Genomic DNA, 16,234 nt, shown 5'->3' on the forward strand with positions numbered 1-16,234 from the left:
GGGGCTGAAAAGGCAAATGTTAACACAGAGCCGAACGCTGGGTGTATACTTGTTGTGTAATATTGCAAACCCTATTCAATTAGCATGTAGCATCGCTCTTTAAGTACAGGATTTTATAGTGGAATAGGAGATTAAATACATTGAAGTGCAGAGGAGTGTGGTTGCACAGGATGCAGGGAGAAAGGAAAGTGGAGGACAAGGAACCTGCACCCGGTTCTTGTTTGATTTCTGGTGCTTTGCTTCACCATGATCACAGTTCTCTTCAGATGGTAATGACACGTGGTGGGTAGTGAAAAGACACCACTGAATATGTTTTCAAGTTCTTGGTAATATTGTTGTAGCCATAGTGACAAGTTCTTACAGTGGTAGTAATTCCATTAAATTGACTGATGGTTCCGGAGCAAAGCAAAAGCTGACAGGCTTTTAAGACCCACAAACCTGAAGAAGGCAAGTATCTTCCAAATCTGTCCGTTGTTGTAAAAGGCGATTACTGAAAGACTTGTTCATGAAAGTTGTTTACATCACAAAGCACTCTTCAATCTATAAGGACAAATCTAGAATCATAAACTCTTTTTGCGGGAAAGAGTTTAAGGAAGACTGTGAAGCGGTTGCCAACTACAAATTAAGGTTGCTCTTTAATCTTTATGCCAAAAGACTCCCAGCAACTTGGAAAAAGGTATGAATGTGTAGAGGGAAAAACTATGCAGGTGCTGAAGTTACTTCTGCTTGAAGCACTGTGAACCCCATGCTTTATGGGACCATGGAGAGAACGTACATATGGGAGAAGCTGCATTCCTGGTCATGGGAGAGGGGCTGATCACAACAGTTGTATCCAGCTGTGTATGTTATCGTACTACTCTCATAGTGGTGAAGTCTCATGTGTATTTTAATGGGGTTGTACATCACTGACTTGAAATGTTGTCAGAAGTTGTGCATTTCTATGTAGGAGACATGGATGCAGCTTTCTCGCTGGGTACCGTAGTAGCTTTTTTCTGCATGTAGATTGCTCTGGACACTTGTGTTTTTTATCGGTTGTCTCAATGTTAGGGATGCAAGTAGTGGCTTTTGGCCCGCTATCTGTAGTATCTTGCAGTAGGCCTGTTTATTTTGTTGGGGTTTTTATTTTTTCAGCTTCACTTTGCAGTCTAGGGTATTTAAAATAACCAAATAATTGGTCTGAAAACATAAGGGAAAACTGAGTCTCCACTAGAGGATCTGATCTGATGTGAGTTGGTTAAAAAATGAGTTCCATAAGCACAAGATGCCTTTGTGTTTTACTGAAACCTTCCTGCTTTTGGGGGAAGAGGAATTAAGCTTCTGCAGAAACTCTGGGGGAGAAAAGATTAAGAAATAATGCTGTTAATGGAGATGTCTTAAATGGCAGGGAGAGCTGTAAAAAATACCAGCTCCTACCCACTAATGATAGGCCAAGTTTTGCGAACTTAACAGGTTTCATCCTTTTTTCCTCATGCTTTGCCTTTGATGGGATTTTGCCTTTGATTACATGCTTGTGGGTGGAATGTCTGAGACTCTTGGCTACAAAAACTATATAGGTTCTTAAAATTACATTTGTTCTGGCCTGGAGCAGAGCTATGTGGGTGTTGAATGTTTCTTTGAGACCTGGTGTTCCTTTTGGTTAATCACCTTATGTTATCTACAACTTTAAAGGAAGATGATTAATATCTAGCAGCTGACTGCACAATGTGGCATAGGCATGGATCTGCACTGCTGTAGATTTAATGCTTCGGTACATGAATCATCCATTGGTGAAGGCAGTGTTTGGATAATCAGTTATCCAGAAATATACTCAGTGGACCAGAGACAAGAAATTCTAAATGTACTTATTATAGTCTCATCAGTGGCATAATGCTTCGTCTCTTAAACACATTAGATCAGAAATACATTATCGTCTGCTTAGGTGAGATGATGTGGATCTTTTTCTGGGCAGTACAGAAACAGAGCACGCTATGCTAGGCTAGAATTTAATGAACTGATAAATAGCTTGTTGCATATGTATCTGAATAGCTAGAATATTTGAATTATACTAGCTGTCTGATGTCCTGTGTACTAGTTTTGACAAATGTGGCGAGGGGGGAAATCCTTACAGAATCAGCTGGATATGTGATAAATTGGCTACTGTTGCTTAGGCAGAGTGAGTTGGATTTTCAGAAGTAATCGGTTTAATTTAAACCCAGCTCATTTTAACTGAAAAAGGTTAGGGAGCAGCCACATGATCGGTTCAGCAAGCGGATCTAAAGAGGAAAGTAGTAATTTCCATTAATACCGACAAGCAGAATAAAACATGGCGAACAGCCCCAGCTGACACAGTAGGTTTCTGTTAATTACTCAAAGTGTAAGCAAACTCTTCAAGATGCAGTTACCAGTGAATTTTGAGGAAATTTTGAATCTTGTTTAAAAGCAGGTAACTGCTTTGTTTTGCCAGGTACCTCTTGATGAAAAAACTGATATGGAAAGACTAGGGAGTGCTTGGACTTGATGGTTGTGCCTGTCTTAGTCCATTCAGCTACAGCCTTGTCAGAAAATGGGTGATTAATCTTGATTACATGAGGGAGAAGAAACTCTGAATTCTAGTTTGCATTTAATTTTAACACTTCCATAAGCACAAGCGGTACATTCATAGTTTGTACTTTAGCTAGAGGTCTTTGCATTGCAATTGTGCGTGTGACTTATGACTGTTGCGTTCACAGTCTTGTCTTAATTTATCTTGTAGGGAGAGCTCGTGTGCAGCAGCTAGCAGAGAACACGAGATACTTCAGGAGACGACTGAAAGAGATGGGCTTTATTATCTACGGAAATGAAGATTCTCCTGTCGTGCCTCTGATGCTGTACATGCCAGCAAAAATTGGGTATGTTTAACAGGATAACTTCTTTAAAGCTAGATTAGTACAAGAATATTAAGACTTTTCTAAGTATAAGAAAAGACTGGTTTGATTTTTTGCTTTTATGATCGTTACTGAGTCTTACGAAACGTGGAAGCTTCCCATAAGCGATCTTGAGAAAATCAAGGCTTTTAGCTTGGGTCAGCAAAAAAGCACTTCAGGGAAGCAATTTTAAGACTACTGGTCATGTTTTAAAAGTTGGGTGCGGGGTTTACCTGTGAAGTGTATGTATGTGCTAAAGAGAAGCTGAAATTGAATGGAAACTGACATTAAAAGTCACTGGAGGAATGTTTCAACCAGTTTCTGGGTCAGAAGCAGCCAACATTCCCATAGATGAACTCTGAAAATTATTTAAAAAAAAAAAAAAAAAAGCAGGGGGGCAAGACATGATGGGACACAACAACCTGTATTTGATGAATCCCATGTTTTTTTAAGAGGTCTGTACTTAATAGCTCAGATATTGTTATTGTAAATACTAATAGAACAACTTGGCTTTGATAACTGCTTTTCAGTGCAGTGCTCAACCAACACTTTCAAATTTGGAGCACGTAGCTTCATTTTAAGCCATACCAAGCATCTCTAGGGCTATTACAGCTCAGTTAGGCTTCAGCCTAGCTAAGCACTGTGTTTCTGCGAGGGAACAAATATCACCTAACTCTCTGCATGAAGCCAGATAGTCTTCCTCCACCCTTCTCAGTATAACCAAATTTATTTAAGAGCCTGGAACCTTCATGGGTGCTGTACAGTCTGCAGTGTGCGCCATCACACACACAGAGACATACTGTTTCTACCACCCACCTTCTCTACCAGTCAGTAAATTCTGTTCCCTGAAAACGTTCATGGAAATGTTTATTAGCTGAGCAGTTGGGCCAGTAACTTACTTTAAAACGAGCAAGAACACAGAACTCTGAGAGTTGGCCTTTAGGATCTGCAACTGGTCTACTTCATCCTTTCTTTGTCTCTTGAAGTCTGTTTCTAAAATAGTTTGAGAGTACTAAATAGATACAAAATGAAGTGTTTCAGGATGCACCTATTTGTAAGGAGCCATAGGTGTAGCAGAAGTCAAAGGCAGAAAACTTTAAAACCTAATAAAAGGATGTTATTTTTACACATCCTTATCCTTGCTAATTCTCAAGATAAGGTCAGCTCAGAAAGGATTAGCCGTGGCCTGTAGAAACACCCGCAGCTGCACTACCATCCTGGAAAGGATCTAGATCTTTGTGCTTCATTGCATAAGTCACAGCCACTAATTTCTTTATTCCCCATGAAAATTTGTTTTCTTGAAGATACTGTGTGACAATCGTATGAGCTTTTTGCACCTTCCTTAAAAATATCTGGTATCGGATTAAATGCTTTCAGTTTGTGGCAATTCAGTGGTTCCCATGATAGGCATTTTAAAAGTGTGACATTCTGTGACCCCATCGTGCACTTTAATTGAATTAAATTGGTGAAAACAAACCATCCTGAAACTGCAGAAGCATCTGCTTTGGGGGATTGCAGCATGGAGGGTTCCTTTATAGTCAAACTTCCGAGCCAAAATACCTGTTTCCTATTGGAAAGATTTCCAGGCTTAGGTTACAAATCCATTTAGGTACAGCCTGCTAAAAGACCGGCCTCTGGCACATACAATTCTTCAGGTTTGTTAGAACTTAATACAGTGAAGTCTTTTGAGGAGGACCACCTTGGGACTGAATTTAAAAAAGGCTTTTGTGAACAGGTGTTCTGCTTCTAAAAGAAAGCACTGGAAGCTCCAAACTGTGGTCTTACAGGCTTGCTTTAAACAAATGCCTGTATGGTTAACACGCTGAGACCTTCATGCTGCTGCTGCTTTGCTGCCACTGGTATCGTGCTGACAGTCTTTCTTGTTCTCTCTGGCAGTGCGTTTGGGCGTGAGATGCTGAAGCGGAACATCGGTGTTGTGGTTGTGGGTTTCCCTGCCACCCCCATCATCGAGTCCAGAGCCAGGTTCTGTTTGTCTGCAGCTCATACCAAAGAGATGCTTGATACAGTAAGTGTCTCATCTTGTCTTCCTTTTGCTCATGCCTTTTGTCAACAGATAAAACAATTGTCTATTTTTTTTTTTTGTAGACTGGTTCAATGTTTGGTACACAAACTGGTTGAACCTAATGTTCAAAGCCTTGTGTAGTAGAGCTGGCAACGACTCCATCTCTCTTTCCTTGCTTCAACAATGTGGAATGGCTGCCTACAGTAAATCCCAGGGACTTTCTTTTCCTGTTTTAAGTTACGCGAGGGAGACGGTCTCATTCCTTTGAGACAGTGCTTTTTTCTCCCCCTCTCTTAAGAAGCTCTACCTTCCACTGAGTCTTTTAGAAGGCAAAAATTCTGCTACTTCTGACCCTAGATGCAAAAGGTTGGGGGGCGGGGGAAGCCTGGGAACCTCCAAAGCATCTATATTCTTCTCAAAAGCAAGTGCAAACCTCAGCACGTGATTACCAGTGAGAATTTTTGTTCCGAAGATTACTTTTCCAGTTCTTGTTTACAGCTTCAGAGCTCTTTATCTTAAATGAGCCTGTCTCAAACAAGTCTGTGGCACCTGCAGTGCCTTTGAGTCCTGCCTGCGTTAAGCATGTTCCAGCGGGAATGGAGGTCCCCGCTAAGGAGGCCTGCATCACAATTAGGAGATGCTGCCTTAAAAATTAAGGATGGAAGTTAGTCTGTGACTTACATGGTTATATGAATAAGCCTGACTATCCTTAGTACATCTTAGTGTAGTAACAACATTAATTTTTGAGTCTTCTGAATAGTCTGCTTAGAAATGTACCTGGGCTGGCTTAGGCTCTGTCAAATTTCTCCGTTGTATTTTTTCCCCACTTTGCTGTTCTGTAACTCAGAACCTGAGCTAGGTTGAGTCATGCCCTTGGACTTCAGGAGAGTAGATTCTGTTCTGTTCAGAGAGCTGCCTGAAAGAATCCCATAGGATACAGTCCCAAAGAGAGGTCGTGTCCAGGACAGCTGGTTGATTTTCCCCCTACCATGAAAAATGGTCCATCCTGACTCACAGGAGAGAAAATGTAGTGGGAAGCCTGCGCAGATGAACAAACCAACAAAACCATAAAATGGAAGCATATAAGAGGTGCAAGCAGAGATGGGTGACTATGGAAAAATCACATTGCCGGGGGGAATTAGAGAAAACTGGGATCTAACAGAAGCATAGTATTACAGAAAACTTTCTAGGGTCAAATACAGTTATTGCTTTCAGGATGGCTGGCACGCACGAAATCTACTTTACCACAGCTCCCTAGGCAGAACACCCTGCCATCTCAGCACTGTTACAGGAGTAACAGAGGGCAGAGCAGAGTGGAGACCCTGCAGCCGGGCTCTGCTCCCTGCAGGAATGGGAACTTGGTGGTACCACGCAGCTGATAAGCTGCTTAGCGGTTGTCACACGAAGAATCTGAGATGTCTGCTGCTGAACCAACTACTGTGGCAAAATGACCTTCCTCAGATGAAATAATCTCATGGTAATACCAACGCACACCTCCATCCCAAAGTTACCTGCCTCCAAGGTACTACGACCCCTTGCTGGGCACGGGATACCAGTCAGCAACAGCAATGTATATGCCTAGAGCCACTCGAGCTCTGCCTAAATGTAAAGAAAATAAATCTGAAGGGGGGCATCTGTGCACAGTTAGGTCAAGCTGACCCACTCTTTAAAGTTGTTATAAATGAAGGGACTTCTAATCAAGGGAGTCAGCCTTGGGGAGGATGAGAAACAAAGAACAGATCATGAAAAGAACGCCATTATCTAAGTTACACAGAAAGAAGCCTTCAAGTGAAGAAAGTTCTGGCTATGAGAGGAGACAGGCTGATAAAGTGTTGCAATCCACTGACATCAACAGAAAATTAGTTGAAAATAAGACAGATAATTGCAGTAGTGGGAGATGGCGACCTCCAACTCAAACAGCCCCCTCAAAAGAGGGCAGACCCTGCTTGAGGAGCATGTGTAGTTAGTAGAGAGCTTCAGCAGTGCTGAGGATGCGTACTGATTCGCACTAGAAGCGAGAAACTTGTAACCAGTCCTGGGTATGATAAATGAATATGCAATGTAATATACTATGAAGTATAAAAAGTGGACGGATGAGGGGAGAGGTTAGGGAAGACTCCATCGTAACTTCTGGGGTCAGTCGACAGGCTGAACCTGTCTTCTCCCCCATAGGGGCGCCTGTTGGGTAAGATCTTTATTCTATGACTAACTCACGCTGTCTGCTAATAGGTATATTGTTTTAAGCTTGCTTGCAGTCAGTGTATTATCACCAGCAATCATCAAACCTTATTCCATCACAAACTTGCATTTTATAATAAAAATCTTCAGCTGCAGTTGTAAGTCTCCAGAGACTGGAGTAGTTGTATCAAATATAAAGGGTTTGAGAAACCCCCCCCCTTCTTAATGTGACAGCAGCGGTGCGTGCAATTTGGTGGTGTGTGTATTTAGCATCATTCTGTATCAGTTAAACACCCTGCCATGTATCTGTGGTGCTGTACTTGCTGCTTCTGAGTTTTCTGCCTTGTAAGACCTGAGAGAGTCTGCCCTGACACTCCAACAGCATGCTTACAGAGTTCCTTCCCAGCTATTTGTCTTGCTACTCTTCCTATAATTATCCTGATTCCATTTTTTCTGTACCAGTTAAAAATTCTGAACGAGCATGTCTAGAGAAGGCCCTCCTCTTCCTTTTGCTCCGTGTGAAATCAGTGGTGTCACAGTCTTGGCTCAGAGCGTGGTAATAGAACTGAGTGCATTGACGGAAATGAGGGAGCAGTAACTTCTGGCCAGGTGGACATGAGGGGATGAACGGGAAGGAGGTGGGAGGAAGGAAAAGAAAGAAAACTGAAGTCTCTGAAATATATTACTGCAAACTGAGCTATAACTGAAATCATGCAAATTTGATGTGCTGACACTACCTAAGTAATCATCCAGTCTTGCTGTTGGTTAGATTCTTGGTCTTCTCTCTCAGTGACTAGCCAGCGACTTTACCATAACAAGCTGCTTTTGCAGGGTCTATATAAGTGCTATACTTGCTCTCTTCCAAAACCAATCTGTAACTTTTATTACTCAGCTTAAAAAAAGCTCTTTTCCTGTCAATTCACTTACAAGTCTTCCTGCTTTCCAGAAAAAGTTTCAAGTGTCATGCATTTAACTCTAAAGACTCGTTTCTAGTGTACCTCTGTAGGTGCTAAATGCTCTGAATCGAGGAAATGCTTGTTTAATAGACTAGGGCTTCTCTGCTGCCTAAGAAAATTAATCCAGGACAAAACGAGGTGTGAATTTTGAAGTGAATGGAGGACTCCTGATTTAGCTCAGTATGTGGAGGCTTTGTTCCAAGTTAGTGTAATCCACTTTAAGGTTCAAAAGGTTCAAAACAGCTGCATGCTCTGAACCCGGGACATTGGCAAGAGGAGTTAATAAGGAGCAAGTCTTTGTGTCAGTGACTTTGTGTCGTGTTTTCTTGTGATGCAGTGAAAGGGGATTGATTTCAGGCAGCTAATCGTTAAGGCAGCCCTCGGATCTGAGCCCTCTGCTGAACTGTGGCAACATTATCCTGGAGGAAAAAGAACTGAAATGAATAGGCATGGTGAGAACTGGCAGAGAGCTTCTTCAAGTCTGACAGAGAATAGAGCTTGGTAGCCCATCTGTGTGTGCATGGATGCTAACTAGGGCTGTTACGGCTTTTTTTCCTCAACAAAATTTATCCAGGTTTGGAGCAAGGGGAAGAGAAGCTTGTCTTGTAAATGCTGATATTAGTAATGCTTCCTTGTTCTTATTAAATAAACCCACATGATGGGGAGCAGTTCTCAGTTACAATTTTAACCGTTTTATGTAAATAAAACTTCCTTGCCTGAAAATATTTGGCTCAGGATCAGAGTGAAGTCCCTCATAACCTGCATCCCTGTGGGCTGATGCTTTCTTTTCAGTGATGAAAAATATATTACACTCTCCTGAAGTCAGAGTTCACCAGTGCCGTTTCCTTTGTAGTCTTTGCTGGTCACATGGTCCTTTTTGTTTTAAATTAATAAAATCCTAAATCTGCATTCAAGAATAACAGTTAACAGACTCTTTCAACAGAAATTCAACCTTAAATTGTTTCCATATGGGATCTGTACTTAAAGCTCTGGCAAACTGTGCCCATGCTTTTGTTTTGTTTTGTTTTTACCAAGGTCCAACTTCTGGGTTTGTCGTTCCCCCAGGTTTTAGAGTGGAGAGGTTTTTGCTGCCAGATATAACAAGCATGAGGGGCCATTGTTTAAAGAACAAAAACTTGAAGTATCTATCCAGGAAGGAAAAGCATGTAGGGATATTAACCCCCGTCTGCCAGCTATTCTCAAGAGACAGGCATTTGACCCAGAACATATTAAAAATGGAACACTAATGTTGAATTAGCGGCGTTCTGAAGGAATGCTGAATGCACCTATCTGAATAAATCTACAATTCAAGGGAGTGCAGAATGCCAACCGTGGAGTTCAAAAACCACATGAGACTTGGAAGTCGTCTTCTGAACTCATTTCTTTGTCACTTGCCAGTATAAGATAATTACCATCACGTACTGTTGCAGACTTGTCTGCAGCAACGGATTTATTTTGTACCTTGCTTCAGGAGTCATCTGTAGAGAAATGAATTGAAGTTTAGGGTTTGGCTTTTAACAAACCCTGTTGTGAACCAGTGACTTATCAAAGAGATTGCAACATGAAATATGATTAACTGAGCCGGGACTTTCCTCGTTTCTTGTGCTAGCACATGTTTGATCTCTGGTATACTTCATAACATTTGCACTCAGGCCAGAACGGTGAAAGGTTTTTTTAGCTCCCTAGCTGTGTTCTGGGCCATCAGTTGCCTGAGAGTTGCCTTTGTGGCAACCTGAGTCAGTGGGACTTGCTTTCTAGGGAGAAAATGCTGGGGATCCTACCCAGAGTAACTTTTTTTTCATTCCTTGGAGCGGCTGGCAACAATCTCCCATGCAGTATTGTTTACGATACAGAGCTTGCATCTCTCATTGTATATGGATGATGCAAATTAACCAAATATAGATACAATAAATGCATCGATAGAACTTATTAGCACAACGTTGCAGTTTGCCTTTTGCTGCCTTTCAATTTAAAAAATAGAGTAGATCAGAGATGGTACACTTACACGCATGTTTTCATACTGAGTGATACATCAAGAGGAGTCAAACCTCCATGTACTACTTCATTTTTCTCTGCTTCAGCTTTATTACCACCAGGAAGTGAAGAACATTGTTCTCAGGTTTTTATGTCTGTGAATAGTTGTGGCTTTTTTGGGGATGACTGTGAAATTTGAGTTAGTATTGCTGGATATTATGATCCTGCCTTGGAAGTGGAGTAGTCAAGTGGGTGCGGAGGCACTCTGTTAAGTGACCAGTGCTGCTCACTTGGTCCTGAGACTTCTGAGTGGTAAAATCAAAACCAAATCCTATGTACCTCTGAAACTACTTGAGTAAAATGGCTGTCAGAGTAGTCTGCAGGCATGCAAAAAGGAAGATGTGCTGCTAACTTGCATCTCTCTCCTGCTGATCTACTGTGGTCTCTTTCTCAGGCTTTAAAAGAAATTGATGAAGTTGGGGACCTTTTGCAACTGAAGTATTCCCGTCACCGTTTGGTACCTCTCTTGGACCGGCCGTTTGACGAGACAACATATGAAGAAACAGAAGACTGAACTCCCTCTGTGTGCCTTGGTGGGAGGGACACACCCCATGGGACACTCCGTGGCATGCAGGCCACAGCATCCGTGAACAACACACTTACGACTGCTTAGCATAAAAGACATTTTCTCACAATACTGAGGTGGTCACATCAGCTCTAAATGGCATTTTGTAAATAGGGAGAGGAGGTAAAAAAAGCTTTGATTCCTGTGTCTTTAGGGTCTGGCCCTAGAGGTGCTTGGCTTTATTTTTTTTCTTGTTGCTTTTTTTTATTTATTTGTCTCAATTTGTTCACAGCAACCCAAGTTGGCTGTGGCGGATCGGCTCAGACTTTGTATGCACCATCAGGCTCCCCAAATGCTGGCTGAGATGTTGTGAGCATGTGTGACGCTGGCATGGCAGCACTTCCAGTGTCACTGCTAGGTGTCTGACCTTCCCAATAAGGAATGAGCTGACCTGGCTATTCTTGGAGACTTCCTAGAGAAACTGTTGATTGCTAACTTTGACGTATTTAACAAAATGGATAATCAACCAAAGTTGTTTGTTTTTTCCTTTTTTTTTTTTTTTTTTTCTTTTGCAGTTACTTGTGTTTAAAACTTGAATTTAGCCTTTTTAAAATAAATGTGTTGTTGACATGTCACTGACAGGACCATTGTTCCCAAACATTATTTAGTTTTGTAAGCCATGGGCAGAAGGACTTCTGGCACTCTAGCCTCTTTTCCTTCCCAGTATGGATACCAGATTGTCTCCTGGCTTTGACACTAATTGTTCTTGATATAGGGTAAGTGATGGAGAGGGGTTTTGTTTTTTTTTTTTTTTAATGGGTAGTGAATTTGTCTTCCTTTTGACATACTTCTTTCCCTCTCCCCTCCCCTTTTTTTTTTTTTAAACAGAACAAGGTGGTTTTAGTGCTTTCTCATCTTCAGGTTAATTTCTCTTGGTTTAGAATTACCATAAAACCGTGAACAAGTCACTGCTAGGTTCTAGAAGGGTGCTCTTGCTATTAAGTAAACTATAGTAAGCCTTGTGCTTTTTGTTAAGACCAGAACTCCTAGTAGGCCTATACGATGGATGACTGTTAGGAGAACCACTTATTTCATGCAGATCTGTGAAAGACTGATTGCTACCCTCTGCCACGCTGATTCACTGTTTCTTGGCATAATATGAGGTGTTCTTCGTTGGCTTTGTTGCACAAGGCTTTTATGCAAAGATTATAGACAGCTTGGGTCTTTTATCGTACGTTACATTCGGCTAGCCAGCAAAGTCGTTAGCTGTGTGTCTGTATAGGCCTTCCCTGAAGAGAGAATGTCCTCACAATTGCATTTAGTTTGTCATCTTTATTCTTTTGCATTTCTGTTACTGTGAGATCAAATTAATGTTCACTGAGCCATTTGCTGTTTGGAACCTTTATTTGCAAGTTCCACGCTGTCTTACTCTAATCAAAGTTTAAAATAGACACCTTTGCTCTAGCACACCTTAGAGGTGGTCTGCTACTTAGTCATTGCATCTAGAATTCTTTCAGTGAACAGAATGGATCATTGAAGAGGCACCAACAATTTTTTAACAGGAGTCAGTTACAGTATAGCTTGTTTCTGTATTTTACACCTTCGACACGTAGTATTTTTGCAAAGAGAGTAGAGCTTTAACATCGTGTCACTTGGGTTGGTCCACCTCTTCCGTTTGAGTTAGCATGATGCTTTTTGCAGGTGACTGGAGTTTTTTAAAGAACTTCATCGTAACACCAAAGCAGAGTGCATCTCAAAGCTATTTGCCTGGTGCTGCAAAAAAATTAATTTTAAATTCTGTTATGTTCGCTCTGCAGCTAACGGGGAAGGAGCACTTTGCTCGCTAGAACCAAGCAATTCTGCAAATACATCTGGTGACTTAAAGCAGAACTGGCCCCTATTTTATAGTATATCTATCTTTATGCATTTCTAGATCTTGTTCCATTTTAATGTAATGGAACTTCAAAACACTGATTCAGTGTTTTACCATTGCATTTCAGAAGTTTAATTAGATGAGAAGAACTAAAACTGACTGTTTGAAAATAGATCCAGATAATTGTTTCTGTCTTGGTCCACTAATGTCAATTTGCTTGCCTTCTGGAGCAAAGTGTGTGCACAGTCCAAGAAGTCTGTAACTTGTATGTGCAACTCTGATGGCTGTGGAGTAGTCTCATTTGTTCAGCCACAGAGCGAGTAAACTGCAATTGCACCAACTTACTTTCTCGCCTGTGTTCTGCCCAGGACTAGCTCTACCATTGCAGAAGATGACCTGCTTTCTGACTTCAAGAAGCTTTACCTCAAAGAATTTCTGCTTTTTTTTTTTTTTTTCCCCTTTCTGGATTGTAGTAAGGAACAAGAAGCAGTTAGTGCAGAAGCCCTGACTCCAGCCCAGGTCCTGTTGATTTGATCATGAGACAAAACCAACCAGCTTCAAGGCATAGGCATGGGTCAGTAGGGAGCTGTTCTGAGCATTTCCAGGTGTAGATGTACAGTGTGCTTGTGTCTGTTGTATACTCAAGTCAGTTTGAAAACTGTGATGTATTAAGTTAGGAGTGGGTTGTCATAGATTCTACAAGTCTTGAGTCTTAATCTTGCCTCTGGGATTGGGTTTTAGGGCATCTTGTCTTTAACAGGGAGAAGAACATCTGGATAAATCTCAGTAATTCAGATAACTCCTGTATAACACTTCTGAAATTGTCAGTGTTTTAAGATTACTGGTCCCTATTGGGATTCCAGTTGCACTTGTTGAGGAAATTGTGTTCGTGCTAAACTTCTGCCATTTAGTGTCTTTCTGCTGTCACGATGTCTGCATATGACTTTTGAATTCTGAGTTGTAAAGACATTTCAGAGATCTTTCAGGCAGTTAGTAGCATTTGCAAACTGCTTGGTTGCATTTCAGCCATATTCTTTTTCAGAAGCAACTTCTTCCCTTCTTTTATTCAGGGGAACCTGATTTGCCAAAGTGGTACCTGATGAAAACTGCTTCTGAAAAAGTAAGAAGCTACAAGTCCAAGATTTCGCGCTTTTAAGTCACTAATTCACTGAGCATGAAAGCCAGGAAAATCTTGCATCTACTAAAAAACTTTGCTCCTGCAACCAAAGGAGCAGCCCACTGTTGGTTTGTACTAGGCAAACCTACAGCATGTATGCTGTCCCACTATGTGTAGAATGTATTGCTGCTTTGATATTCATGTATTGACCAGAAATCTGTCTCCCTTTTTTATCCTGGCAGTAGAAGTGAACGAAAGAACCAATCTTGAGAGATCACAAAGGAAGAAAGACTGCTTAAGAAACAGACTTCAGTCCCTGCCAACTTTTCTGAGACGTTCTAATTGAAAATGACTCCTGGTATTTCTTAGGAGATGCAAAATTCAAAAGAAAATGAAGGCTGCTTTTGAACAAAGGATTTTGCTCTGTACTGTACGTTGGCTAAACTTAGTCATAAATATACAACAGTTACCTTCCCAGTACTTCTCTGAAGAACTTAGCAAGCAAGATTTTGCATCTGCTGAGCAAAGAGTTTAGAATCATTACAGTTTTTAAGGCTGATGGCCATATTCTTTTACTCTTCAGAACATTGAGGAGCTCCTATTACCGAGCATCAGCAGAGAGTGAGAGATCTGCTTTTTGTTAGAAACTGGCCTTCCCAAGTAGACCTTTGTTTTAAGGAGCCTGATTCATAATTCTTTAGTTCTGTGGTAGAGAAGAAACCAAGGGGGTTTTGTGTCAAAATATTCAGGGCTTGCTTTTTTTTTATTACACAAGACACGGACTCCTGTACAGTGTCTCTGTGTGTGTATATATATCTATATGGTATATTTAACTCTTTAATTTCTATAATTTTTTTCCCTTTTAAGTAGCATACTTAAAGAGCTGTTCTGGTTCTTGGGTTACTGGTGTAGCACACTTCTGCTTTAGGCAAAGACTCAGGAGTGAATTGACCGAACATCTTACTGTGATGAAGTCATTCAGTGAAGGAATTGCATTATCTGTCTTCCTCATGCTCTTTCCTCTAAGAGTGGAGAAGTGGTACCCTCTGTCAGAGCTGCACATTCACACAGAGCAGGAAAGGGAATTGTGCCTGTGAAATCAGTGACCCAGCTCTGTGCTGTGTGGATGAAGAACCAATACAACAGAGGTGGAGGAAAGGGGCAGGCAGTCATCACTTATTCTCAGCTATATGGGGATCTCTCATGTGTACTTACTTGAACAAGCCTCCCTAAGACAGAAACTCAACTTCCAGTGCCCAAAGGGACACTCTAAAACTTTTCCACACCAAGTAAATACTTCCTCTCCTGTGCAAATTTTAATTTCTTACTGAAAGGAAACCTCTGCAAAGTACTTGGCTTACAGCTGTTTGCTGGTCCAGAATCCGTTCAGGCAGATCATAGGAAAGGTTGGAGGAAAGCTGTGAGCATGAGCGCAGTTTCATTTAAGAGAACACCTTGCAGCATCGGATCTGGAGTGCTATGCGTGAGCTGCATTAGAGGGAAGGAAAATTGTGGAGATTTATCCCAACATACAATGATCAGTCAAAATTTATACCGTTTATATGTACAGTTTATATTTTTTTTTTTTACAGTTTATACTCAACCTGTGAAAGTGTCAAGCATGCTGGGATCTGTGTGGGTGTCACCTTTTGCACAGGGATCAGAGGTACCCGCAGTCTGTTCTGGTTTAACACAGGTGAAGCACTGCTCTCTGGGAATGCCTAATGTGACCCCTGGGCAGGTGGCTTCAGTACTGGACCTGGTACCCAAGTGGCATTGGACCACTGTTAGGGAAAAGCACCAGTCATTTGACCTGTATAACTTGCACACAGCTTTAAAAGAAATTTAAAAATATTTTATTAAAAAAAAAACCCAAACACACACCCACAACTCGGATGCCATCGTGATGGCTTGTATTCCTGTAAACATCCCCAGCCTTGCAGTCGTTCACCTGTTCAAGGATTTGGACATGAAGCTAGAGCACAGCCGTGAAGTGTTTGTGTGAAGTCTTGTGCTTTATCTTTCACTAAAAAGAGAAGTGTTCACTGCAGACATTGGAGCTGTTGTGTTGACATCCCCAAAAGGGGCTGGGTGAAGGAAGGAGATGATGACTGGTGTGTGTTGAAGGCCTTAAAACTGTGGCTCTTGGTATGAAGAATGGAAATGAAAATTGACCTTGAAGAATGCGATGGATTTTAACCCGTGAAATAATACTCTGTGCTCTTAGTTAAGCAACATGTACTGCTGTTTTCTTGGGAGGGGGGGAGACATTCAACTCGTTTTGTGTTTGACCCTGGTTAGCAGCTATTTAAGGAGCAGAAGAGGTGTCTGCACGTGAAGGCCAAAAATAGTGCAGTTCTCTGCACCCATGTTTCTATGTAGCAAGCATCGTAACTTGTTCCTGGGCCACTGAAAGCCAGAGAATTATTGGGAGGGTCAGGGACTTCAGAAGCAGTGGCAGCTAGCAAATCCATTTCCTCAACGGTAGGTGAACAGGTCTCACTTGAATATGCCATGGGTTGGTGCCATTCCAAAAATACCTATGGCGAAAGGAAACGTGCACCAAACCATCTGACTGCTGTAAAGTGCTGCTTTTTCTTTTTCTTTCCAAATCTCATCCTGTTCAGACAGTATTTCTGCTACCCCCTAATGGTATATTAAGCAAA

General features: G+C 41.5%; 1 protein-coding gene across 1 annotated transcript in view; it reads left to right on the plus strand.

Annotated features, from left to right (window-relative positions):
• The window catches only part of SPTLC2 (serine palmitoyltransferase long chain base subunit 2), a 73,437-nt gene extending 62,215 nt beyond the window's left edge, over nucleotides 1-11,222 (plus strand). The window contains exons 10-12 of the mRNA XM_080395279.1: nucleotides 2,732-2,867; nucleotides 4,779-4,908; nucleotides 10,468-11,222. Of these exons, the coding sequence (XP_080251405.1) occupies nucleotides 2,732-2,867; nucleotides 4,779-4,908; nucleotides 10,468-10,587 (386 nt within the window). The 3' untranslated portion in view covers nucleotides 10,588-11,222. The remainder of the gene's footprint in view (nucleotides 1-2,731; nucleotides 2,868-4,778; nucleotides 4,909-10,467) is intronic.
• The last annotated feature ends 5,012 nt before the right edge of the window (nucleotides 11,223-16,234 follow it).

Source organism: Falco punctatus (assembly GCF_963210335.1).
Source record: "Falco punctatus genome assembly, chromosome: 7".
NCBI lineage: Eukaryota > Metazoa > Chordata > Aves > Falconiformes > Falconidae > Falco > Falco punctatus.